General features: G+C 41.8%; 1 protein-coding gene across 3 annotated transcripts in view; it reads right to left on the reverse strand.

Moving 5' to 3' along the window:
* Positions 1–427: 427 nt before the first annotated feature.
* The window catches only part of LOC119646271 (scavenger receptor class B member 1-like), a 66,017-nt gene continuing 41,100 nt past the window's right edge, over positions 428–25,344 (reverse strand). For all 3 annotated transcript variants that reach the window (XM_038046681.1, XM_038046679.1, XM_038046680.1), the window contains exons 3-5: positions 24,842–25,244; positions 1,789–2,036; positions 428–1,730 (exon numbers count right to left, since the gene is read on the reverse strand). In XM_038046681.1, the coding sequence (XP_037902609.1) occupies positions 1,548–1,730; positions 1,789–2,036; positions 24,842–25,244 (834 nt within the window). In that variant the 3' untranslated portion in view covers positions 428–1,547. The remainder of the gene's footprint in view (positions 1,731–1,788; positions 2,037–24,841; positions 25,245–25,344) is intronic.

Here is a 25,344-nt window from a genome sequence, read left to right on the forward strand (position 1 = left end):
GGGTCCTTGAACTTATCGGACCTCGCTTTTCTCCCGTTTGCAACCAATGTCAAAACTAATACCGGCTTCAGCAAGTACTAATCGACGCGTTTACTCTGATACTCTTACATCCCACATGACCATGAAAATTTAACACACCTCTTTGGATGTATTGTTTTACACAAAACACCGGAAGCTCAACTTTGAGCTTCAGGTATAAAGGTTTTATGTTCATCTTATATGAGCAAATCTCTATGCACGTTGTCCACTCCTACATAGCCAAGAATTCAAAATATTCTTCATATTTTGAAAATTACAAGATACACATACCTACATGCATATCAAAGATATAAATATTGTGTTTATCCTGAATAAACGAACATTGCATCTCAATTCATCTAACGCATCTTGACGCATTTCCACTTTACTCTGTGCTCGAAATCATACATACGTTCACACATGTCCATTTTATTGTACACTATCCGCAAATTTTATTAGCACATACATACATATAGACATGTCAGTCACCAGTAATTGATACTGATATTCAAATAAATGAAAAAAGCTGAAACATAAAAAGCTCATTTTACATAATTATGACGACATAAGGTCTTAGAGTGCACTATATTTACTTTAAATGTAAAAGTTTGACTTCCAATGACTTTGTTAATAGTTGTTAGATTGCGTTCAAATTTTCAGGAATTATGTCGCATATTACCACCTACACTACTACCAAGGGGAGTTAAGATAATTTTCCAAAATGTTGTACTATTATTAGCTTTATTTGTGCAGATGCCGGAACAAGATGTATTTTGATCAATTAATATCAGAAATAAGATCATTTTCGAAGAGTATTAATCGAGTCCTTTCGTTTGATACCCCATGGCCATATTCTGTGAAAAAAATGTAGACCTCCTTTCGCATGTATGAAGACTCTTCCCTCAAATTCAACGTAGGACGATGTACCTCATTGTATGCGTGAGTCACAGTTCCCAATTTTCTACTAAATTTGTTGTGAATCGCCACAACCCTTTGCGAGCAAAAAGCGTGTGACAGACAGACAGAAAATCGCTTTAATAAGGTTTTGTTTTACACAAAATTTTAAAAAGAAAAAAAACAAATTAATCGGCAGATTGTGCTGGTGTCTGGATACCTCAGTCATTTAAATTTTGGTGGTAGCAGAGAGATTTGTAATCGTGACTGGATGTCGGATATTAATCGATTCAGTAGTAGTGTACCGTTATGTTCTTGAATGAAGTGCTTTAACACACTTCAAGGCCCAGATCCAATTTAATTGTCGCGTCAACGATTATTATAATTATAGTATAATATCCAGTAAATGAAATCTCTAACTGGTGACGATGTGCAGATATACAATAAAAATACTTGAAATTCGAAAAGAATTAAACTATGAATCCTTGGAAAACGAATTTTCGCTTCCATTTTGTTACATTTAACGGTTCTGGTCCCAAATTTTGGCTAATAAGCAAAAATTTTCTTACATTAGCTTATATTCAATAAAAAAAATAAAGTGTTGAATCCCTAGAAGTAATGACTATAACAGACTTTCAGGATACTGGATCTTTTATATGGCGAAGCTTGCGCTCAAATTCTAGACGATTGATGCCGGTTGTGAGGTAGAATCCACTTCCGATCAGTATAAACACGGATATGAAGTATTGTAGTATTGGAAGTATGTTCACAATAAAAACTAGCATACACGTGATGATCGTTGTCAGTTTTTCCTGATGCTGAAATTATTAAATAATGTAATAAAGAACTTTCAAACTATTATGAGTAGTTACTTACGTATTCCATCCAAACCATAGGAATCACAGCTCCGCTCAAGCGGTCGATATTATTACCAAGGTTGACCAATTTCGGCAGTACCATGTTGCTTTGTGATCGAGCAATTTGCTCTACTGGGACGCCGGTGATAGGCTCTATAATTGTAAATGATCCATGTTTATCCTTGCTTGGGGTGAAACCTTCCACATAGTCGTTCCAATAACCATTCCTTCCATAAAAATGGGGTAGAGAAATTGCAATTGGTAGACCTAGAAAAATGCAGTTAAAGTTATGCCTAGATATAAATATTCATCAGGGGTGATATCCTCGCTGACGCAACTACATGCAAGTTAAATTGTAGAAGAAGTAAAAAAATGACCCAAATCCAATTGGGCTAACTTAGGTCCACCCAAGCAAAATTCTTTTTTCTTCCTTCTCCCCTCAAGGTTCTAGTGTTCATGTCATTTTACCTACTTAATTGGCAATATTTCTGATCACGCCTTTGTGTTTTGCATCATTGTTTTGAAACACCAGAAGTGAGGTACCAGTTGCCATCAACGTTGCTTAATCACTAAAATTTCTTCATACGCTGATGACATAATTGTATGTAATATAGTCGAAGAAAAGGCAACACGCTTATGGCTAAAATAAAAGGGGCATTTCTTGAAAATGCCATTACAGTAGCAGGCGTAAAGTTAAGCCACGCTGCGGTTACTTTTAGACTCTCACGCTGTCGATCTTTAGCTGAGTTGTTTTTGGAATGTGGATACACTCCTCAACAACGGTATTTAGAGCCCCCAATATGTTCCCTGCGCCAACGCAAGAGAGAGTTCCAGCATTCCAGGCTGGACATTCTGAGGTTAAATGAAATTAAATAATGAGACTTCTCGCTATTGCAGCACTATCCCATCTGGACGGCCCGGCGGAGGCAAGCGAAAGAATTTGTGTGTAGTCGTAAGTGTTTCGATGGTCTTGTGAGGGACGTTAACGGTCAACCCCTCATGATGACCGCTTGAGGAAGTGGAAAGAATACCTCACAACAATTTTCAACCGTATGACATCCGGTGAAGTTTCTCCTGTGGATGAAATGAATAGTCGCCGTAAAATGCGAAATATAAGAGTGGAAGAATGGGATTACCGTTATGATTTCGCACTCGTGTTGAGTGCGCCAAATAGGGGGGGGGGGGATATCTGGGTGTTAGCTACTGACATAAAGATAACAGCTAAGCTTATCTTGTATGGCGTCAGCCAAAATGTCAAAAGTTTGATCAATAGTAAGCAGGCTGGTTTCCGCACCATCAGCAGAAACCACGATTCCTAGATATATAAACTGACCAACGCTTCAAGTGTTCTCCCATTAATGCAAATAGCGAGAGTGCGACGACCCGTCTGATAATTACTATTAATTTCTCAGGAGTAGGAAGAGCTATTCTGTTCACGCTGTCAAACGATTTCTCGAATTCGATGAGATGATCAGGTGAAGCAAAGATCTAATCTAAGGTCACTGTTTCAAATTAGTACGTAGGGTGTTGATGTGGTCAGTGCAGAAGGATCCGTAGCGGAACCGGGCCTGATCTCTGTTGATCGATCTTTCGAGATATTTGCCGATGTATTTCAGGTTTACATAAGTTATAAGAAAGCAATTTCGTTCATGAGAGGAGGAACCTCACCAGATCTGATACGGTTTAGAACCGCGTGTTCTTTCCAAGTCTTCAGTTGCTCTTCAGCCATTAATGTTCTTCATAGGACCATCGATAGATTTGTGACTATATGCAAGTAGCTTCGTGATGCGATATCCACTTCTGAAATCATTTCCCTGTCTACCGCATAAGTATATTCCTTTCTACAATATCACAGGCTATACAAATTCACAATCCTCCCACTATTATTGTTACGATCACCAAGATCGTGTTTCCCCATCCCATGTTCGAGCGAAGTATTGTTAGTACTGATAGTTTCATCTTTAGGAAGTTTACCCTAAACTGCGTGTAATTGCTGAGAGAGAGGATTCTTCTCCACTATGTGGGAAGTCTCAGTTGGTGCATAGCACTCTACAATTGTGATACTTCTTAATCTGGACGGGAATCTTGCCGTCAGAAATCTGTTAGGAACCGGCTTCCATGTCACTTAAGTGCGTCTTGAACTTAACATCAGAAACAACCCGACACCGGATTTCTATGGTCGGAGGAGCGTGCATATATTCAAGAAACCAATCACAGGTTGCCTTCGATACCCGAACGTCATAGCCTTGAGGTCAGTCCGCATTCTTGTCGTTGTTGATGTTTCGGTGGCAGTAAAGTTTCAAAATTTGGAAATCGCTAGCCCACAAATGTCTACCCGTTTAGTCAACTTTTACGACAAGCAGGGAAGATTTTGAGTGTTTTCTAAACCCCCAACTCACATGGCGCATATTTTTTTAAAGCACTTTTAATTTCCTACCATCAATGAATTTAATGTTTCAATGCGATCTTGAGGTCGAAGGCCTGTAGCCTTGGGAAGAGAGAACTTTTGAAAATAATCTATACGAGGCTTTACTTAATACGTGTGTTGAAAATGAGAATATTTGGTATTTTCATCGAATCAGCAAAGCAAAATGCCATGGGTGGGCCCTTATAAGAGCCCTTTCGTTTAAGGTAGCAATCATGTGTTTGACCCTTCTTCATCATTGAGTTCTCTCAATGCACAGCCCATAAGTCGGCTGCTCTAGCGGATACCCAGCCTCAATATAAGAGTGATATAAATCGGTTGTAAGAAATTTGTTCCTAAGGAGGAACAAATACTCATGAGTAAATCATGTGTACGGAGTAGATTCCCTAATGAGCCACAAAATGCAACCCGCTTTTGTTGCCTTTGAAAAGGTTGGTTCAATGCATGCCCTTATGGAGGAGACTTTAGATTCAACCAGGCAGTGTAACAACTTTCTTAGCCTACCCTAGATATCCCATCAAAATCATACATAGATATTTTAACTTATATAATTGTGCCAATAACAATGGGTCACGGGCCATCCAACCAGCAGTGCCACATGAAATGAACGATGAAAGTCTCTGTTTGCGCAGAAGGAAACAAATGTGGGTCTCCACAGACGAGGCAAGTTTTAATCAAACCAGGGGTTAATCACTTTACAGCGACGATGAACAAACTGAGGCACGAAGTGAAATCCCTTTTGATAATAAGGTTCGAGTAAACCCTAAAGCAAATTAGAATTAAGTGCTCCGTAATACCTACAGTGAAGTAATATTTGCCGCAAAAACCATAATTACCAGATGTCCTAAAGGAACTTATTACTAATATGGCTAAAAACATGTTTGATTTGATGATGATTGTAAGCTACCAACGGAACAAAAAAATGCTGCTTCCGAATAATGTTTTCATCCCAAAAAGTGCGAGCATGCGCGACTTATCATGAACTCCGAAGAAAACCAGAGGAAACAATCAAGTCTATGAATTCGGCTAGTTTGGTCTGCACATTTCTCCAATGCAAATTTTAAAATCAAAACCAATATCAGTTACGGTGACGAAATTCATAAATAGTTGATGATATTCAATGGAATCAATTCCCGCTTTCACTCGAAACGTTTTACCATAGAATCAAAGCTATACAAGACAGAGTTCTAATGTATTCTTCAGAGGTTGTGTCCTTAGGAGCGTTTGAAAGAAGAATCCTCCAAAGAATTTTCGGGACCCTATAGGAGGATGGACAATTCCATAGCTTGATTAACAAGGGAATCTATAAGCCATAATGTGACCATTTTATTATGGATAAAATCCGACTCAGTGCGCCATTTAATCCCTTGATAAATATTATCCAGATCGGAAAGCCTATGAAGGCATTGTCTATTGTAGAAAAAACCAAGTCGGGAAACCGGAAGCTGGACGCTTCAGGTTCGAAAGGTTTTGTGTATTTCTTAGTACGTAGCATGTAATATATCCATATATTATGTGAGAGTATCCACTTTCGGGTGATATTGACATTCATAGTCTTCAATTTTCATAGAAGCAACAAATTTGAGGTATTATAACTTTGTTAGTAATAGTGCAATTTCGACCAAACTTGGTAAGATCATGCTCTATATTATAGCCTATATCACTGTAAAATTTCATGGTACTAGGATGAACCTAAAGGGGGTTTCTAACCAATTACAAAAAATTGTAGTAATATACTATTATTAACTTTATTTAAACAGGTGTTGACATAGAAGGTATTTCGGAGCCCGGGCACTATATAGTGCAGCCTCCTGATTTTTTTCAGATTTTTCGGTTTGGTAGTTTTTGAGAATGGCACTCTTAAAGAAGTGATCACTTTCAACCGCCCGCGCTCCCCACCCTTCCAACGAATGTCAAAACTAAGATCGGCTTTCAAAAGTACTAATCGAGACCTTCAATTTGATACCCCACATAACTACATTTGATGAAAAAAAATTTTACACCGCCCTTTTGCATGTATGGGGACCCCCCTTAAATTCGACGTAAAAGGATGTAATTTACTGTATCCGTGAGCGTTCACAGTTCCCACCTTTCTACCAAATTTGGTATCAATCGCTATAACTGTCTCCGAGAAAAATGCGTGTGACGGACAGACGGGCAGACAGACAGACAGACACACAGACGGACAGACAGACAGACAGACGCTCCACACTATTATACGCGGCACCAGTTTGGGAGGAAGCACTAGCGTGTGAGAGTAATCGTAGGAGAGTGAATATGACTTACCGCTTACTGGCGCTGAGGGTGTGCAGCGCCTTCAGAACAATATCAGGCGAGGCAGCGTGTGTTATTGCGGGAACGATCCCGATAGACATTCTGGCAAGTGAGACACGCTGCTTGTACGAGACAAGGGAAATCAATCCTTTTGAAAAGGATGCAGAATAGCGAAAGGCGGTAAGGTGAGAGTCGCTGGAGAAGTGGCAGAAACGGTGGGATGACTCGCAGAGGGGTCGCTGGACCCACACTTTGATTCCCCGTATTGAGCAGTGGATCCAGCGATGACGCGGTGAGATTAACTATCATCTGACGCAATTCCTGTCAGGACATGGCGGTTACAGGAAGTACCTGCACCAATTCAGGCTGGATGATTCTCCTTTGTGTCCTGAATGTGGTTGCACACCTGAGGACCCGGAGCATGTTATGTCCCACTGTCCACGATTTCTCTCAGAAAGGAGGAGTCTTTTTTTTTTTTTTGAGGAGGTGGAAATCTTCAAAAGACACTGGTCTAGACACACCAGCGTGTGGGATTTTTACCCACTAAAACCACCCCCGACTCCCTCCCTGCCCCGCGGAACCACCATAAGGTAATTACATCACGGGGCGGAGTCAGCTCACTCTAGCTTAATCCCATTTCTTCTATACGCGGCGCACGTGACCGCGTTTTTCTCCTTTCCTCTGCCTTTCGCAATTTATCTTGAATTGATGCGATCATGGAGTTGACCGCATCCCAATTCTCTTGATGTGCTAGCATTTTCGGCACCAGATTTTCTGGTACCAGCACCTCTCCTAGAGTCTCCTCTAGATTCCTCCTTTCTTCCACAAATCTCGGACAGTGGAAGAATACATGCTCTGGGTCCTCTGGGACTCCATCGCAATTTGGACAGTCGGGTGAGGTCTCCAATTTAAACCTGTGAAGGTATTGGAGATATCCTCCATGTCCCGTGAGAAACTGGGTGAGATTATAATTAACCTCACCGTGTCGTCTCTCCAACCACTCCTTGATGGCGGGAATGAGCCTGTGAGTCCACCGACCCTTTCCCGAGCGTTCCCACCGCTCTTGCCATCTCTCTCCCTCTCAGCCTTCTTCGTCTGCAATAAGGGAGAGATTGGCTTCGCATGGTATATATTCGCCATCTCATCTGCCAAGATGTCAATGGGCATCATTCCAGAGATGACGAATGCTGCATCATCTGAGACAGTCCTGAAGCCAGAGCATACCCTCAGAGCTGTCCTCCTGTAGACTGCATTCAGTTTGCTAGTGTTAACTGACATCCGCAACGCCTCGCTCCAAACTGGGGTCGCATAGAGCATGATTAAGGTCACCACCCTGGCTATAAGCAACCTAGAGATATGCCGTGGCCCTCCCACGTTCGGTATCATCCTGGCCAGGGCCATACTAGCAGTGGATGATTTATCACAAACATACTGTACGTGTTGCTTATAGCTGAGCTTCCTGTCTATCACCACTCCCAAGTATTTGATGGCCGGCTTGGAAGTGATGATATGATTCCCGACTCTAACACAGGCGTAATTTCTCTTCCGGCGCTTCGTGATGAGGACCGCTTCCGTTTTTTCCTCCGCAAGCGTCAGACCAGAGCTCTCCAACCAGCATTTGACAGCACTGATTGCCTCGCTTGAGTATAACTCAGCATCTTCGAGATGCTTTGCGACAACAACCAGTGCAATGTCGTCAGCGTAACCCACCACTGTGGCTTCCTCCGGAAGGGGAAGATTAAGTACATCGTTGTACATGATGTTCCACAGTAGTGGGCCCAATACGGAGCCCTGCGGGACACCCGCGGAAACGACGTACTCCTGCGGTCCGTCATCAGTGTCGTACCAGAGCCTCCTTTCAGTTAAATAACTATCGACAATTGCGGCGAGGTAGGCGGGAATACCAACCTTCGCTAGGGATTTCCGGATTAGATTCCAATTGGCCGAATTGAATGCATTTTTCACGTCCAGGGTTACTACCACCCAATATTTGCTGGTACTACCCTTTCCGTGGGTTGCATCTTCGGCCAAGCCAGTAACCAATTTGATGGCATCAATGGTTGATCTGGCTTTACGGAATCCATACTGCCGATCTGAAAGGCCGCCTTGGCTCTCAACTACTGGGAGTAATCTATTATAGATTACCCGCTCTAGCATTTTCCCCACCGTGTCCAAAAGACATATGAGTCGGTATGAGGATGGTTCACCTGGAGGTTTACCAGGCTTAGGCAGAAGCACCAACTTCTGCCGCTTCCATACCGCTGCAAATATTCCCTCGGACATGCACGCTTCGAACAACTCAGCAAACATGTCCGGCCTGGATTTCACGGCAAGCTTAAGGGCCATATTCGGTACTCCGTCCAGACCCGGTGCTTTATTGTCTCCTATTCTGCCGCAGATCTCCAGGAGCTCGTCTCTGGTGACTGGCGGGATTGCCGTCACATTCAGAGGTGGTTGGAATGTGTCGGTGTTCTCCTCTTGCTGGGGGAATAACCCCTGGATGATTTTCAATAAGAGGGCGGGGCACGTGATCTGCGGGGACGAACGGCCTCTAAATCGTCCCATCACGATTCCATAAGCTCTCCCCCACGGATTTACGTCCGCTTCTGAGCAGAGCTCCCTAAAGCATTTCCTCTTGCTTCGCTGGATGGCGAGCTTGAGGGTTTTGCGGGCTGCCTTGTAGGCGCACTCTTTCTGCCCTTGATCGACTCTACCTACCGCCCTCTGAGCCGCTCTTCTCGCTCGGTGGCAAGCTGATCGAAGGCCGATCAGTTCATCATTCCACCAGTAGTTTGGTCTTCTACGGGGGAATGCGCACCTCCTAGGCATGGACGCGTCACATGCTTTGGCGATGCATTGAGCCAGATGGACAGCTCTTTCCGTAGAGGCGCATGCTAAATCAGGTTGATCCAACCACACCTCTAAGAAGTTCTGTTCATCCAAAGATTTTGGAGACCAGCCCGAAATCTTTTTCGGTTTCGGGCGTGATAGCTCTTTGCCCTGAGGTTCGACACATGTCTCAAAGAAAACTGCCTGGTGATCGCTGTGGGTGTAGCGTTCACTGACGCACCATGACATACCACGCGCCAGCGAAGGGCTGACAAAGGTCAGGTCTACAACCGAGCCTGACCCCCTTTCTGGAAGGTGTTTACAGCACCTTCGTTAGCCAAAACTATGTCCATCTGCGCAAAAGCTTCTAATAAACTGCGCCCCCTAGCATTTGATTCCCTACTACCCCACTCTAGGGCCCAAGCATTGAAATCGCCAGCAATCACCTTTGGACTTCGTCCCTTCGCGTCGAGAACAAGATTATCAAGCATTTGCTCGAATTCAGACAGTGTCCAACTTGGTGGGGCGTAGCAGATGTATACATATACACCACTTATTTTCGCCCACACGAAGCCGCTGCCTGCCTGACTTGCAGTACATTGTATGGCCTGTAGACCGCAAGCCCATATCGCCGCTCCACCAGTCGAATCTTTGACCCATATGCCACCGTGACGGTGTCTATACGGTTCGCTTATGATGGCGATTTCCATCTCAGATTCGAACGTGGCCTGCTCAAGTAAATCCTGACCTACCCTGCAATGATTCAGGTTTATTTGAATAAACCTCATTTTCTCATTGCAGTGAGCGCCTTCCTAAATTCTGGACATTTACCACTCCCGGCAATATGCCGGTTATCCTGTCCCTCTTTTACTTCGCACAATAGGCACTTGGGGTCCCTATTGCACTCTCTGGCAATATGGCCTTTCTCCCCACACCTTCTGCATCGATCGGATCGATCAATGCTGCTGGTGCAAGCCTTCGCGAAGTGTCCAAACATGAGGCATTTAAAGCACCTCTTCAGTGAAATTTGTTCCCTTAAACGGCAGACAACCCATCCAATCCGAACCCTTCCGGCAGCCAATAACATCTGTGCTGCCTCCGCTGGTACTCGTATTGTGGCTGTTTGAGTACCACCATAGGCTTTTCGTAAGCCCACAATAGACTCCTCGGTGAGTTCTTTCAACTTGAATTGCTCCTTCAGAGCAATACAAATTTCTTCTTTTGATGTTACTTCTTCGAGATCTTTACATTGAAGGTAGATCTCATGTTTTTGGGCACGCACTGCGGCATTCTCCCCAAGTGAGTTTTTCACTTGAGTGCGAAAGTCATCAGTTTTGCCCACGCTGGATCTTTTCAGCTCGAACATGAGATCCCCTTTCTGGGTTCTTCGGATTTGGTTTACATTTCCGCTCAGATCTTTTAGGTCGGGATCCGCTTTGACCTTTTTGAGTATCTCCGCGTAGGACAGATTGCCCTTACTGGAGATAACAATTACATCTGGACGAGTTCGCACTTTTGCCTTTCGTTCCGCTTTTTTGTTGGTAACTTTAGTCCATCCATCGTTTTCGCTGGTCTTGGGCTTCGCAACGCTGGTCGAGTTTCCTAGATTCGCTGTTCGGTTTCCTCCTTCTGACCTGTTGGTGTTGGTTTTCCGGATGTCCTGTCCGCCTTTTTTTCTCTTAGGCGCCTGCTGATTACTTAAAGGATCCCCCTCTTTATCACGTACTCGTTTATTTCGCTGGGATTCGATGGTAGTACGGTTAGGCGTCACTTGGGTCGCTTGTGATACTGTTGGCACAGCGGGGTTCGGCGTGTTCTTATTATTCTTTTCCTCCATCTGTGATCTATTATAGAGAACTCTAATAGCCCTCACCATATTCTTTATGGCTTGGTGCACGTTGTGCTTGTCCTTGATAAACTCGGACAGCTCAACTATTTTTGCCCCAAGCTGGGTGAAGGGTAATTCCTCCGGATCGGGACTCTGCTCCCTATAAGTCCCGGCAAGGTTACTCCTTTTACATGGTTCTTCACTTTTGGCCTGTACTTTATCCTTCATCGTCTTTGGCATTGGTGGAGATCTCAAAGTTGATGAGCTTCTTTTGAATGGATCTCTTCCTTGTTCCTGGAGCACCTCCTGCTGTCGAGCATCTTGAACATGTGCAGTGGATGTTGTCACGGTTTTTGTTGTCCAAAAAGCTGCCTTTAGTTCGTCTTTGTTTGGTCTTGTTATTGGTGTTCTCGGTAAAGTCGTACTTCGCTTGAATACTTCCTTCTCCAGATCCAAATCACTTGTAGCATTATATGCCAAGGTGGCCAAGTTTTCCACCACCGAGGCACTGCGGTCGAGGGATATCGACGACCGGGAGCCCGTTTGTTCACTCCCAAAAGCCGCCGGTACTGGAGTTCCGAGCCCCTGCACCGTAAGTTTCCTCCTTCTCTCGTCTTCCATGGTGGTTTTATGTTCTGGGTATCCTTCCCATAGCCATTTTGGTCCGCGTACCAGAGATGAGCAGACACTAGCCCATGCACAATCAAAAAAGAAAAGTGCATGAACACATATGCCCCTATCCGCCAGCTGGGGTCGCGCCTGATGGGAGATCTGGCCACTCCTCACAGGAGAATGGAGGAGTCTGGAAGACTCCCTGAAAAAAAACCACTCTAAGCCCGCAGAACATCGTCGGGGAAATGTTGAAATCGGAGGGAAACTAGTGTGCGGTGAACACCGCAATCAAACGAATACAAGAGGAGCTTGGAAGAGCGGAGCGCGCAAGGAGGACGCGAAGAACGGAAGGCGTGGTCGCGTAAAGCGCAGTCCACCCCGCGAAGTAATGCTTTGCGGCAGTCCCGCGGGGAAGGAAAAAGGAGAAAGTGGGGGTGGTTTTAGTGGGTGAGAATCCCACACGCTGCTGCAACCTGGCACGACAGTGTCTTTGTAAGATTTCCACCTCCATCCATAACAAAAAAAAAAAAAGACAGACAAACAGACAGACAGACGGTAAACCGATTTTAATAAGGTTTTGTGTTCACACAAAACCATAAAAAGTGACAAACTATACCATACTCTAAGCAGCTTAGGGTTATGGAATCGGTGGATCTTAGCGCAAATCTTAATTTCTTACTATGGCACCTCCAGATTGGACACCTGCGATTGGGATGTAACTGGCAGGGCAGATTGCATCTGCTACCGCGCATTGCATTTACCTATACTAGGTTAAATAATTATATTGAGATCCTTGTAAGGTTTTGTACTAAATGTTGAGGTTAAAAACCTTCAGTTGCGAAAAGGAAGAGAAGAGATCCGAAAATTGACACAAAGTGAAACCGGACTCATTCGCAAAACATACTCAAGCAAAAATTCGATTAAAATTACCATAATGCGCCATACATGATATCTAGGTTAACTGTACTCTTCTTTTTCTCAGGCGTTAAAGATCGACTTCGGTCCTTTGCCGTATAAAGTTATCGTATCTTAACACATCGTAGATTGTCAGTACGATATTAAAGTGAATTGCCAATCAGTACGTAGGCCTATCTGCGTTGGGGAAGCATTCTTGTTAACTGTAAACTACTGGGTAAACACTTTAGAACCTATTTAACGAATAAATGAAAGTATTTTTTGAGAAAAAACCTAAAGCGTTTTATATAAAAAATGGCAGAAAACACGTCAAAAGTGCTTAGATTCTGGATTTCAGTTTGTTTTTCTTGGTGTGATATGGTACGGTAGTTTTATCGTCGGCGACTAATGATTTACGAGATTCAAATCTGATGATAATTTATTGTGTATTTTACATAGAAATTAATGGAATTTGTTCAGGATAATGGAGTATCCTTATTGAAAAGAGTTTTTTGTACAATAAACGCATCATTTAATAACTGTTATCAACCCGAATAATTATTTTCTTCCTGTTTTGCGTCAGTTTAATTAGTGGGCAATTTTTTTTATTTTCTTTTCAATTTACTTTAAACATTTGTTCTTAAGATAACGCTTTGTCATCAAAATTTTCACGGTAAAAATTTGCATTTTTATTAGCGTCCCAAGCCATTATTGCACATGTTGCGAAGAGACATGTAAAGATTTCTTCCTTCTCTTAATGATATGCTACTAAGAATAGATTCACGTATTTTTCGACTTTCGTACCAGGAAGTAGTAGAAGCTCTACAAATACGGTAATTCAAATGGGTGATTATACAGAAAGGGTTCTACCTGGGGAGCTTAAAAAGAATATTTAGTGAAGAGTTTTTGCCATTTAGCTTGTTCCTTCTTTTTTCAAAAAGTATACTCTTTCTGGCTGTATGCTTATTTCAGCCTGAGATACATATTTTATAAGAAATCCCATTCGTTAAATCTAATTTTATTTATTTAGATTATTGTTATTAATTCACCTGTTGTCACCAGCAATTAGAGTTGCATTATTCGTAGTGGTTTTGACCGAAGTTTAATAAAATGTCTTGGAAACATTTTCTATGATAAAGAATTCTGCTCCGACAATTTATATTTGGTCATTAAGACTGTGCAACTACTACAGCATTATCATTTATAAATGAAAAAGATCCGGAAGAGACTTGTCAGGTATCAGAATGATGTGGTATAATGGTGGGAGCATTGTTGTGGACAGGCAACTTTGTCAGCAAGTTTTCTTATTTAACAATAATCAGGAGGTCGTTGATTATTATTATCCCTGCTACATACCATTTAGTTTTCCAATTTATAGCTAATAATTAGCTCCATGTACTTAATGCGCCATCTAGATTTATTGTAGCGTGGACGCATAGTTTCTTGTCTACAGTACATATTCTGTAACGCCGGGTTAGATTTTCTATAAACCATTCTGTCTACTTCGTTCCAATAAAATAAGCGTCAATAATATACGCAGGATAAACCTGAGTGACCTGAGTCAAACAAAAGCGAATACATAAGCCACATTCAAAAAAAAAAAAAAAATAAACGGAAATTGCATTGGAAATTAGTTAGGTTGTGTCACCATTTATGATGCAGAGAACTGAAATCTTTTCGCTTCACCGTAAAAATCAACCCATATGTTGATTCATCATAATCACCAATTTGAAATGGCTCTCACCCTATCGAAAGCATAGTTGTGTGCTGGATATTCTTCGGCGCTGGAGTCGACCTTTGACTACCCCTGTCACAAGTTTTCTGTAAGTCGTACTAGCGAAGCGCTTATATTGGACGGGTCGATTAACAGCTATTCTTCTTTTAAAAGTTTTGTGTAAATAAAAACCTCATTGATTTCGATTCAATGTTAATGTTCTTCTTTGGAAGATGGAAATCTTCAAAAGGCACTGGCCTAGAGATGGGATTTTTATCTACTAAAATCACTCCCGGCTATCCACCACGGCTGCGTAAAACCAACATAAGGTATTCCATCACGAGGAGAGCTAGCTCATTTTAGTCTCTTTTTTTTATACACAGAGACCGTAACCGCCTCATTCTGGCTTGGCTAAGATTATAACTCACCCCCCCCCCCCAACGGTTTCTTTCGATCCACTCCTTAATAGCAAGCATCAACCTGTGTGCCCACCGACTCTTTCCCAATTTGCAATTCCAGCCAAACTATGGTTGCGTAAAGCAAGATCGAGCTCACCACTCTGGCTCTAAGCAACCTAGAAGTATATCACAGCCCTCATATGTTTGTCATCATCCTTACCAAAACCATAATAATAATCATTGGCGAACAATCCATATCGGAACAGGGCCTTGAAGTGTGTTAGAGCACTTTATTCAAGACCATTACGATACACTATAGTACACTATAGGTGGCAGTGTGGTCAGTATTGCGCTCGCCCAAGATTATTACCCTGATTTGACTCAGGTACTCATTCACAGCTGAGTCGAATGGTATCCGACGTCAAAACACGGTACAAATCCCACTACCACCAGTGAGATTTGGACCGCGACCTTCCGTAAGATAGCCCTGTGTTCTAACCACCCAGCTATCCGGACATACTTGTAGTTAATTCTTTGGGACAAGCATACTGAGCGTTTCGATTATAATTGAGCTTCACATCTATCTTCTCCCAAGTATTTGGTATGATTCCTAATTTGAATGCAGTTAATTTCTTTTACGGCGCTTAGTAGTGGGAACCGTTCCGTTTTTTCCTTCTCAAGTGTCAGACCGCAATGGACTTCATCCATTTTTGTTAATAGCTATTACATTTTTTGCAGCGAGATACGTAGGGATCCCAATCTATGTCAGGGATTTCCGTGTTAGGTTCCATTTGGCCAAATGAAATGCGTTTCTCGCATGCGGGGTCACCATCACACAATATGCTTTCCGTCCATTTCCGACTAAGCCAGTAACCAATTTCATGGCGTCACGGATTGATCGATTTGATAGACCTCCTCTAAAATTTCCTCTGAGTCTCTGAGTCATCTCATCACGATTTTATTGGCGCTTCCCCAAGGGTTTACGTCCGCCTTCAAAAAGAGCCCCTTAAAATATTTTCTCAGTATATGGGTATTAGGCTTCCTTGTAGGCGTGTTTCCTTTGCGCCTAATCGATTCTACCTTCCGCCTTCTGAGCCATTCTTCTGATTGCGCGGCAGGCTGATTGAAGGCTGGCCAATTCACTATTCCACTAGTAGTTGAGTTTTTTTATTGGAAATGTCCGTCTCCCAGGAATGGAGGCGTCACCTCGTTTGGCGATGCATTGTACCACACAGAGAGCTTTTTCCGAAAAAGAATCTGTTTCAATAGTTTAGTATAGCCATGTCGGTGTAAAGGTCCAAAGTTTTTGTAGAGCTGCTTAGCATCTTTCTCCGCTTCGGTCAAACCGTTTCTTTGCCATGTGGATCCCCCATTGATAAAAAAAGATTGCCTAGTGATCGCTTTAGGTGTTGACTTCAGTGCGTATCAGGACAAAGCGCGTGACAGTGCAGGGCTCACGAAGGTCAAGTTCACAACCGGGTCAGTCCCTCTTTCCGAAAGGTGTTAACGCCACTTTCTTTGGCCAATACTACATCCCACTGCACAAAAGTGGCTAGTAGACTACACCTCACTGACTTTGCTTTACTGCTACCCACTCAAGGTCACACATGTTTAACTCATCCGCAATCATTATTGGACTTCATCCTCTCGAGTCGGAAACAAGAGTGTCAAACATTTCCGTGAATTCAATCAGTGCTATATGTATGTGGTGGGACGTAGTAGCTGTAAACGTATATACTACTTATTCTCACCCGTACACTGCCTGACTAATAGAACATGATATGGCGCAGTAACCGTACCCTGCTCCGCGAGTTGAGTTTGTATCGCATATGCAACCATGACAGTTTCCCTTTCTATGGCAATTTCCATTTGGTATCAGTGGCACCTCCAAGAAACCCAATTCGTAATCCAGTGTGCCGTGCCGATGACACAATCTCCATAGTCCATGACTGTTAAGGAAAAAGTAAGGGCAGCAGAATTGAGGTGACTCAGATCATCTGAGCCAGCTCATAGCTTTCACGAAAGAAAGCAGTTCTCCCACAATGCAGCTAGAGATATCTCTGCGGTCCTCAATACCAAAAGAACTTGCTATCCTTTCTTCACAGCTTCGGCAATGCGAATTGTACGTTGGCAAGCGTCTGGCGCAACAGCTTTCGTGATCGGGTTATGTTAGAAGCGGACCAAATCGTCCTTGACTTCATGCAGGTGGTAAGCCTTTGCTAATTGATATCACTACTAAGCAGTGTGAGGGAATTCCTCCCTTAATAGTCGTCAGCGAAACACAGACGGTATCCCGTCTGACTAGTCCATCAGCCTACTCATATCTCTCTATGTTCCTATGACCGGGAACCCAGAGACCGGTAACCTTATGAATGCCCCCCAGACTTTTCAGTCCGTTTCTGCATTGCCTCATCAGACTGGAGGATGTCGTCGCTGAGTACAGGACCTGCATGTTCATTTGGTATTGTTCTAAATAATTATTCTACGCTCGTGTCTCAGATCATGCCCAAGGGTTCCGCTTAGAATACATTAGCGAATTCTGAGAGACCGTACGAGTCGCTTACACTATGTGTATCTGTGGAGACTCCCACTCCGAACCCACTGGACTTCGCCTATTATGTTACTATACCCTGGTAATATAATTTTATTAAGCTTCATTCTGTTGTATTTTTTACTCAGTCCATGCCATAGGTTAGGTTGGTACGTACCATAACTAAGTACATCCAGAGAACCATCATCAATCGGCGACTCCATTTCCTTGCAAAGATCCTCAGTTCTGTGTCCAATCTCTAATTTAGCTTTGGATCCATGATTACGCCTAGATACTTTGATTGAAAGAAAGAACTAATCTTAGTTCATCAGGCTGAGAGTGGTAAAATTCGGGTGCCCTTTTCTTGATAGTGAAAAGCATTAGTTCCATTGTGGTCGAATTTATGCTGAGTCTGCATCTTGTAGCCCAGAAGTACGCCTTTCCCAACTCTCCATCTATGATGTCACTCATAACGGAGAGTTACAACCCTGGCACCAATATCACCGGTTATCCCCCCCCCCCCCCATATCTCATTTCCTTCACAAAAAGGTATTTGCATACCTATTGCACTGTCTTGCTTTATGCTTTTTCTCCTCACGATAGGATCGACTAATGTCGTTTAAACATGCCTTCGCGAATGTTGACATGAGGCATGTAAGGCACTTCATAGTGAGATGAGAACTCACAGTTGACTTTTGCGGAAGTTCCTGCAACTTGAATTGTCCCTTCAAAGCAGTGCAGATTTTTCCTTTCTGACTTCCTCACACTGTTTTAGATCTCATGTTTTTAGGCACCTACCGCGGCATTCCCCCAGGTGAGTTTTTAATTTGAGCACGAAATCCAGTCATAAGAGTCCCTTTCTGGGTTCTCTGGATTCTGCATTTAGGCACAAACTAGCTTTGACGTTTTGCACTATCTCCGGGAAAAATAAATTCAACTTGTCTCAAGATAGCAATCGCGGCGAATTCAAAATTTTTATAACGCTATTCTTTTATGCTATTTTGTTACTAACCTTGATCCATCCACTGTTTTCGTTCCCATCGGGTTTCGCATCACTAGCCATTGGACTTTTAGCTCCGCTTTTCGTAATTATCTATATACCTTTTCTTAGGAGCCCGTTATTTACTTTGAAGATCCCCCTCTTTCGCCCGTACTTTTTCATTTGGCTTTAATTCGATGGCATTAGGTGTCATTTGGGTAGCGCGTGACACTGTTGGGACAGCGGATTCCGACTTCTCCCTCGAATGTCCTGTTTCCTTCCGATTTATTATAGAGGACTCTAATAGCTATTATCACACTTTTATAGCTGGGTGCTAGTTGTCCTTGATAAACACGGATCCGGATGCTTGTCTTTGATACACCATAGCACAATAGCACCGTACGTTAGGATCAAGGTTTTATTTGAATTAAATTTCGGCAGGTTTACTCCTGTTATACATTCCTCCACCTTGGCATGTATTGACTTTCCCTATACCATATCGTTTACGGTCAGTGGTGTGACATGGGTTAAGAATGAAACGAACCAATTGTGGTGAAACAGTAGTATTGGTCCCAGGGCGAAACATGGATTGGTACCCACAATGGAGCATAAAACCTGGAAAACGCCTGCTGAACCAACACCAACAGCTCTACTACCAAACCCTATCTCCACCTCCACGTAGTGACCGCTGGGAGCTCTTTCTCAATGAAAAGCTGCAGACAGAGAAGGGATAAAGGCAAGTCTCCCGCCACAAATTGGTCCTCCAGGTTGGGGGTTGGCTAGGACAGACACGGAAAATAACTTACTACGAAGTCAGACTGGATGGATTACACAACGGCGAACCCGGCAACGACAAAGGAATAGCGATTTGCGTATTTTGTCATGGAACGTGCGCTCCCTGTACAGAGATGAAGCTGCTGAGCAGCTAGCCGATACCCGGTCCCAATATAGGGCTGAAGTAACTGCGGTACAGGAGATGCGACTGGTTTCCTGCAGAAGAGTCGCTACACCATATATTACATTGGCAATCCAGTAAACCATGTGCTCTGAGTAGGTTTCTTAGTCAGCCAAAAAATGAAACCTGCTGTTATCGGCTTTGAAAACATAAGCGAACGACTCTACGCTCTGCGCTTGCAAGGCAAGTTTAGAAATGTAAGCCCCTACAGAGGAGACTGCAGAGTCGGAGAAGGATACCTTCTACGAGGCAGCTGAACGAACCCCCGAAGCCTGTCCCAAATAGGATATCAAAATCATACTTGGGATTTTAACAACACATACGTTGGCTCTCATAGCTTACACCAAAATACAAATGATAACGGACTGCGCATTATTCAATTAGCAGCATCATATGAAATGGTTGTTGGAAGCACCTGGTTTGCGCGGATAGCGGTCCATAAACATACGTGGGGCTCTCCAGACGGGACCACTTTCAACCAAATTGACCACGTGTTGATCGAACGCCGCCACCTCTCAGCCTTGATGAATGTCAGAACATATAGGGGGGCCAATATAAACTGGGAATACTATCTCGTTGGCATGGTGCTTCGAGCTCGAATAACAACACCACCTAGAATCATCTCTGACAATCAGGTGAGAGTTAACACTGAAGCCATCCACAACACAGCCCTCCGAAACATCTTATAGTGGTTGCGGAGGAAATGGATGCCGCAATAACCGCAGTCACAGAGATCCTGGATTAAGCATCAACAAATGATCTTCACAATCACCTGAAGAACGTTATCATAAATACGGCAATAAACATACTTGGCCCCAGCCGCAAAAAGAGTTAGAACGGCTGGTTTGACGATGAATGTGAGCTAGCAATGGAACGGAAGAATGCTATATACCGAGCAATGTTGCATTCTCAAAGAACGTGAGCACGCGCGGAGACTTATTACGAACTTCGGCGAGAGGAGAGGCAACCTCACAGACAGGAAAAGGAAGCCTGGGAGAACCAACAGGTCTGTGTAATCGAAAAGTGCAGGGAGCAACCGCACCAGGCGCGCAAGTTTTACCAACAAGTCAGCAGGATGAAGCCTTACACACCTTGATGTTCATTCTGCCGAAGCAAAGAGGGAAATCTGATTTCCGAAAGAATGGGCATATTGGAGCGATGGGTTGAGTACTTTGATGAACTACCGAACAACTAGAACATCGGCGAGTTGGAGGTCCACATCAGGTATCACATTTCTGAGTACCATCCATAAGATATTCTCGACTATCTTACTAAGTCGGATAGCTCCATACGCCCAGAACATCATTGGCCTATACCAAAGACGCTTTACTCCAGGCAAATCAGCAACAGATCAAATTTTCTCTCTGTGGCAAGCGATGAAAAACTGTTGGAATATGGGCATCAGTTGTACCATCTCCTCATCGACTTTATGATAGCATAGCCAGGGTAAAACTGTAGAATTCGGTATCCCGACAAAATTAATAAGACTGACTAGACTGACTCTGAACAATCCTTATGAAGATTAGGTACTAGCACTGAGGAAGGAGGCCCGTGGTCTCCGAAACGATCGTATGCAGGGAAAAAATAAAAATATTTACAGGATAAGGAAAAAAACCTAGTTCTCTTTTTTCAACTTATATACCAACTGTAAAAAGAAAAAACATGGACACTAATTTCAATATAGATTTAGTTAGGGTTCTATTAAAATTATTCTATGTACGCATGCAAAAAAATACATAATTGATGATTTGGAATGAGTATTGATAATTTTTTTGACTTTTGGACCTTTATCTAATTGAGATGAAGCTAGTACCCAACTATTCAGATTATTATTTAAACCACTGAATGTTTCTGTTCACCGCACGTTATTTTTGATAGCAAATAGCTGATATGTTCCACAAGAAAGTTTGTTTTTATCGTCGCAGCCGGTGACGGCTCTTATCAACAATTTCTTCCGTACTATCAAACGAATGTGGTCCAAAAGGCGACGATAACAGATCACCAATAATACATAAATACCATCACCCACCATTGATTCAATAAAGATATCATTTTCAATTCAAAACCTATTCAAAACTTTTATTTAACCCTTCTTTTATTTTCAAATGACATGCAAATTCCAACGTGCAAAAAACTCTATTCAATGCGCTACAAAACACATGCAACCGCAAATAAAATTGGAAATTTAAGGGGGTCATCCCGTGTGTCGGATCCGCAGAATCGAATTTTTTTTGGCATCAGTTGTAAAGTGATTTTTCGATATTCGAAACACGTAATAATTCACATACCAGATTTATGTCGATCGCCGTAATAAAGCGCGTCGGCCCAAATGTCTTCGCTAAAAGGACAAGAATTGAACCCAAGGCGCTACATGTGATTCTTGAAGAAACCTAAGGTTTATGGACTAGGTATAGCAGATTAATGGACAGTTAAGGTTTTATGGCTAAAAATCGCATTCTACTTTTTAAATGCGTTTTTCTCGAGACTGCATGTTGAAAATCAGCTGCCACCATAGCCCAAAATCTGCCCAACGAAATTCTTTGAAATTTTCAGGACTTATTCAGAACATATTTCTACGGTCCGCAAACTAGGATAATTACGATTCGTTTAGTAGTTTTTTTTATTCATTGAAGAAGCCGTGAAAAAACATCAATATTCGCAAAAAAAGTTGAACACAGCCCCAAAAATGTAGCTTTTAATATTTTTTAGTAATCCTAGTATGCGGACTGTAGTTAAGTCTGCACGTTAAAATGCCGTTTCTTTAAGATCATCGCAGCGCCCTCTAGCGTGGCAGCAGAAAAACTCCTTTTTTGGAAGATGGGTGTATAAATTGCTCTGTATTTCAATAATGAGCTATGCTATCGGGCTGGCAAAATTATTACCTATGCTCAAGAATTAATAAATCTATGGTGAAAAATCCGTGTTTGTATCTTTATCCAGTTCTTCACAAAATTCTTTTTAAAAAAACGAACTTCAAATGGGATGACTCCCTTAAGCATTGATTGTTCATTTCGATTGCCACCAAATTGGAAACAATACACAATTCATAAAGCAAAAAATTATCTGTTTCGGAGGCAAATCTGAAAATACTTTCACAAGAATGCAGTTCACTGCATTGGCTTCATACCATTCGTTAATTCGCGATGAAAACTGGTCAACATAATAAATTTTTCAGTGAACCTCCATCCAAGGAGATTTTAAAAAGCCTCTCAAAAAATGGTGTCTAGCAAAAAAAATCATTTTCTGCTGCTTTTCCGCTTTTGTTCCGTTGTTCTATTAAGAAGCAATTTATGAGCCGTGTTTTGATTTTGTAGTTTCTTCTGTTATTTTCTTCTTACTATATTTTATTTAGCATCGCTTCCCTTGCATCCAGTGAGGAAACGCCACTGTTTACGGTCTTGTACACGGATGGAGATCTCAGATTTGACGAGCTTCTAATGAACCGCTCTTTTCCTTGGTCTTGAAAAACCTCATACAGCGATTTGCTTTCTCCTCATCTTGAATACAACCAAACCCTATTAATTTTGATTTTTGCCTCTCTGTCCGTCGGTCTATCTGTCTGTCACATTCAATTTTCCCTGAAATGGCTGAACCTATTGTCACGAAATATAGTGAGAGCGTGTGTTCTGAGTCCCTTTACATGTAATGAGTGATTCGATTTTATGTCCGGATTAAGGAGGGGGGCTTTCCATGCAAGTGAAAGGGGGTGTGTTTCATCGAAATATAGTCATGTTTAATATCAAATGAAGATAATACTTTTCAGAGCTAGTTGAACTTTTCATATTAAATGAGGTGCAAGCGAACTAGGACCCAAAATGTAGATATCATCAAATGGAACTAATTTCTTTCCCGGAACCTATCGAACCAAAAATTTTGAATCAAAAAAATGCCAAGTGCGGTCAGGACCACTCTATCTGAAAACAAAAGGGGATGCGTTTTAGCAGTAACCAGTCAAAATTGCAAACCTGCCGGGTTCAAAGGGTATAATTTGCACCCTTGTCGGGTTTTGAATTTAATATAAATGAAGCAAACAAAATCCGTTCCCCCGCTTCTCCGCGAAGCAGCGTCTGCCCTACCATCGAAACCGATCAGCGAAACTATTTTTATCGCAAAGTTGCATCTTAATAAAATCAAGGCTTTAAAATACATCCCAATCCAAAATTTGCTTAAATTAAGTTAGCAATATTACGCCATCATATTTTAAAAATCAATAAAAAACACCCACAACAATTCGTCCTAGGAAAACTGCATAAGTCTAAAGCTGGTCATACCATTATTAACAAAGTTACAATACGTCAACATTTTCTATTTCGTGTAATTTTATAATAATAATAATCGTTGGCGCAACAATTCAATAGGATCAGGGCTTTGAAGTGTGTCATTGCATTTCATTCATAACCGAACACTACAGTACACTGTAGGAGGCAATGTGGTCAGCATTGCGCTCGCCTGAGATTATTACCCTGATTTGAATCAAACAATTTTAACAAGTATAAAGAAGCAGAGGTCAATTATTTCAAGAACCCATTCTCAGAAAGTACTCAACCGAAATATCTTGTGGTTTTAATTACTTGGATGCATCCATCAATTTTGGGAATTTTCATGATATTCAGCCAATAATTTTTTGATGCTTTTTGAGTGTCTTTCAATCTTTATCTTTAAAATGCTTTTCATTCCAAACAACAACCGAAAATAATTTTTAAGCATTTTCTATTGATTCCGAGTCTGGACTTTTAGCTAGCTAGGTCAAGGGACGACCAACATTATCTTTTAATCATAAAAAAATTTCTTCAGATTTGAAAAAAACTTTTGCACTAGCTCTGTTCCCTTTATTTCATGCTGTTTCGACACGACTCGTTTTATATTTTTAAGGGCCAAATGAACTCAAATAGCCATTCATTTGGTGGTTTTTCTGTTTAAATTTCCTTGTATTGTAGTATTTGTTAGAGGTTATCCTGCTTTATTCTTCTGGCTCCTCATTTAATACAATTTCGCTCTCTAGCAGTGATACTTGGATCAGAATTTACGATATTATAAATCATTGTTACCGTATTCTTGGAATAATTTGATAAAAATCCTGGTGTCACAAAATTCTGCACCGTAAATTGGTAACGAAAAAATAGATGTGTGTGTGTAATATGGTAAATTATTTAATGCTTTCCTTACTACTAATGCATAAGTAATAGTAGGTCAAAGTTACCTATTTAGGGTCAAATTACTACACTCTAAGAGATAAAATGTCAGCATTAGATCGAATTGAATATCGGACACATTCAACGATTCAACTACGAGGTATGTATAAATGCAACCATATACCCAAATATTCAAACATGAAAAATTCACAGAACCCTTCATACTTGAAGCGATTAACTGCCGGTTTCTGGTCAGTCTCAAATCCTCTAATTGCATTTCGTTGTTTGAGGTGAAGGCATTGTTAGCTCACCCTCACCTACCTTCCGCCGTTTTGCAAAATATTACCCCTTTTGCATATATATCTTTTCTGAGAATCCTTCGGCGATTTATAAATAAATGTATTTAAGATAAAATTTTAGCAAGACCAACACCATAGATGATTGCTATCATCTAATTTGCATAATTCTTATCCAGTTTTTACTAGAATCATCAAGTTCTTACCGTTATAGCATTTCGATATGTCCGACAGCCCATCCGGCAATATTGTTTCGCCACTGATTCGAAAGCAGTCTGCTGTGGAATTCTTATATCGATCATATACGTCCTCTTTCGCAATGTATTTGTAAGTTAGCAGGCTTCCCTTCCAAATTTCTTTTTCGAAAACAATCGGAATTGGTCGGCAAACTGTTTTCCTCCAAAATAATAAAGTAATGTTTTTCGTGAGGAAATTTGGATATAAAGCTCCTTCTGAAGAATTTTGCAAAGAAGCGAAGCAATCTCCTTCCTCTGGCTCATAACCAGGCACGGTTGGCTTTCCGTTGAACGTTTGGATTTTGAAAAAGTCACTGTAACCACTTTGAGGTCCTATTCGAACGTTGACCCGATCATTGAAATTTTTGTACACCTGAAAGATTGATTCTGATTTTGATATAATTACTAGAGTTAATTAAATCATTTAAAAGTTATTTCTTCAAGAAGAATCAAGTTGAAAGCAAAATACAGAT

Source organism: Hermetia illucens, chromosome 1 (assembly GCF_905115235.1).
Source record: "Hermetia illucens chromosome 1, iHerIll2.2.curated.20191125, whole genome shotgun sequence".
Classification (NCBI taxonomy): Eukaryota; Metazoa; Arthropoda; class Insecta; order Diptera; family Stratiomyidae; genus Hermetia; species Hermetia illucens.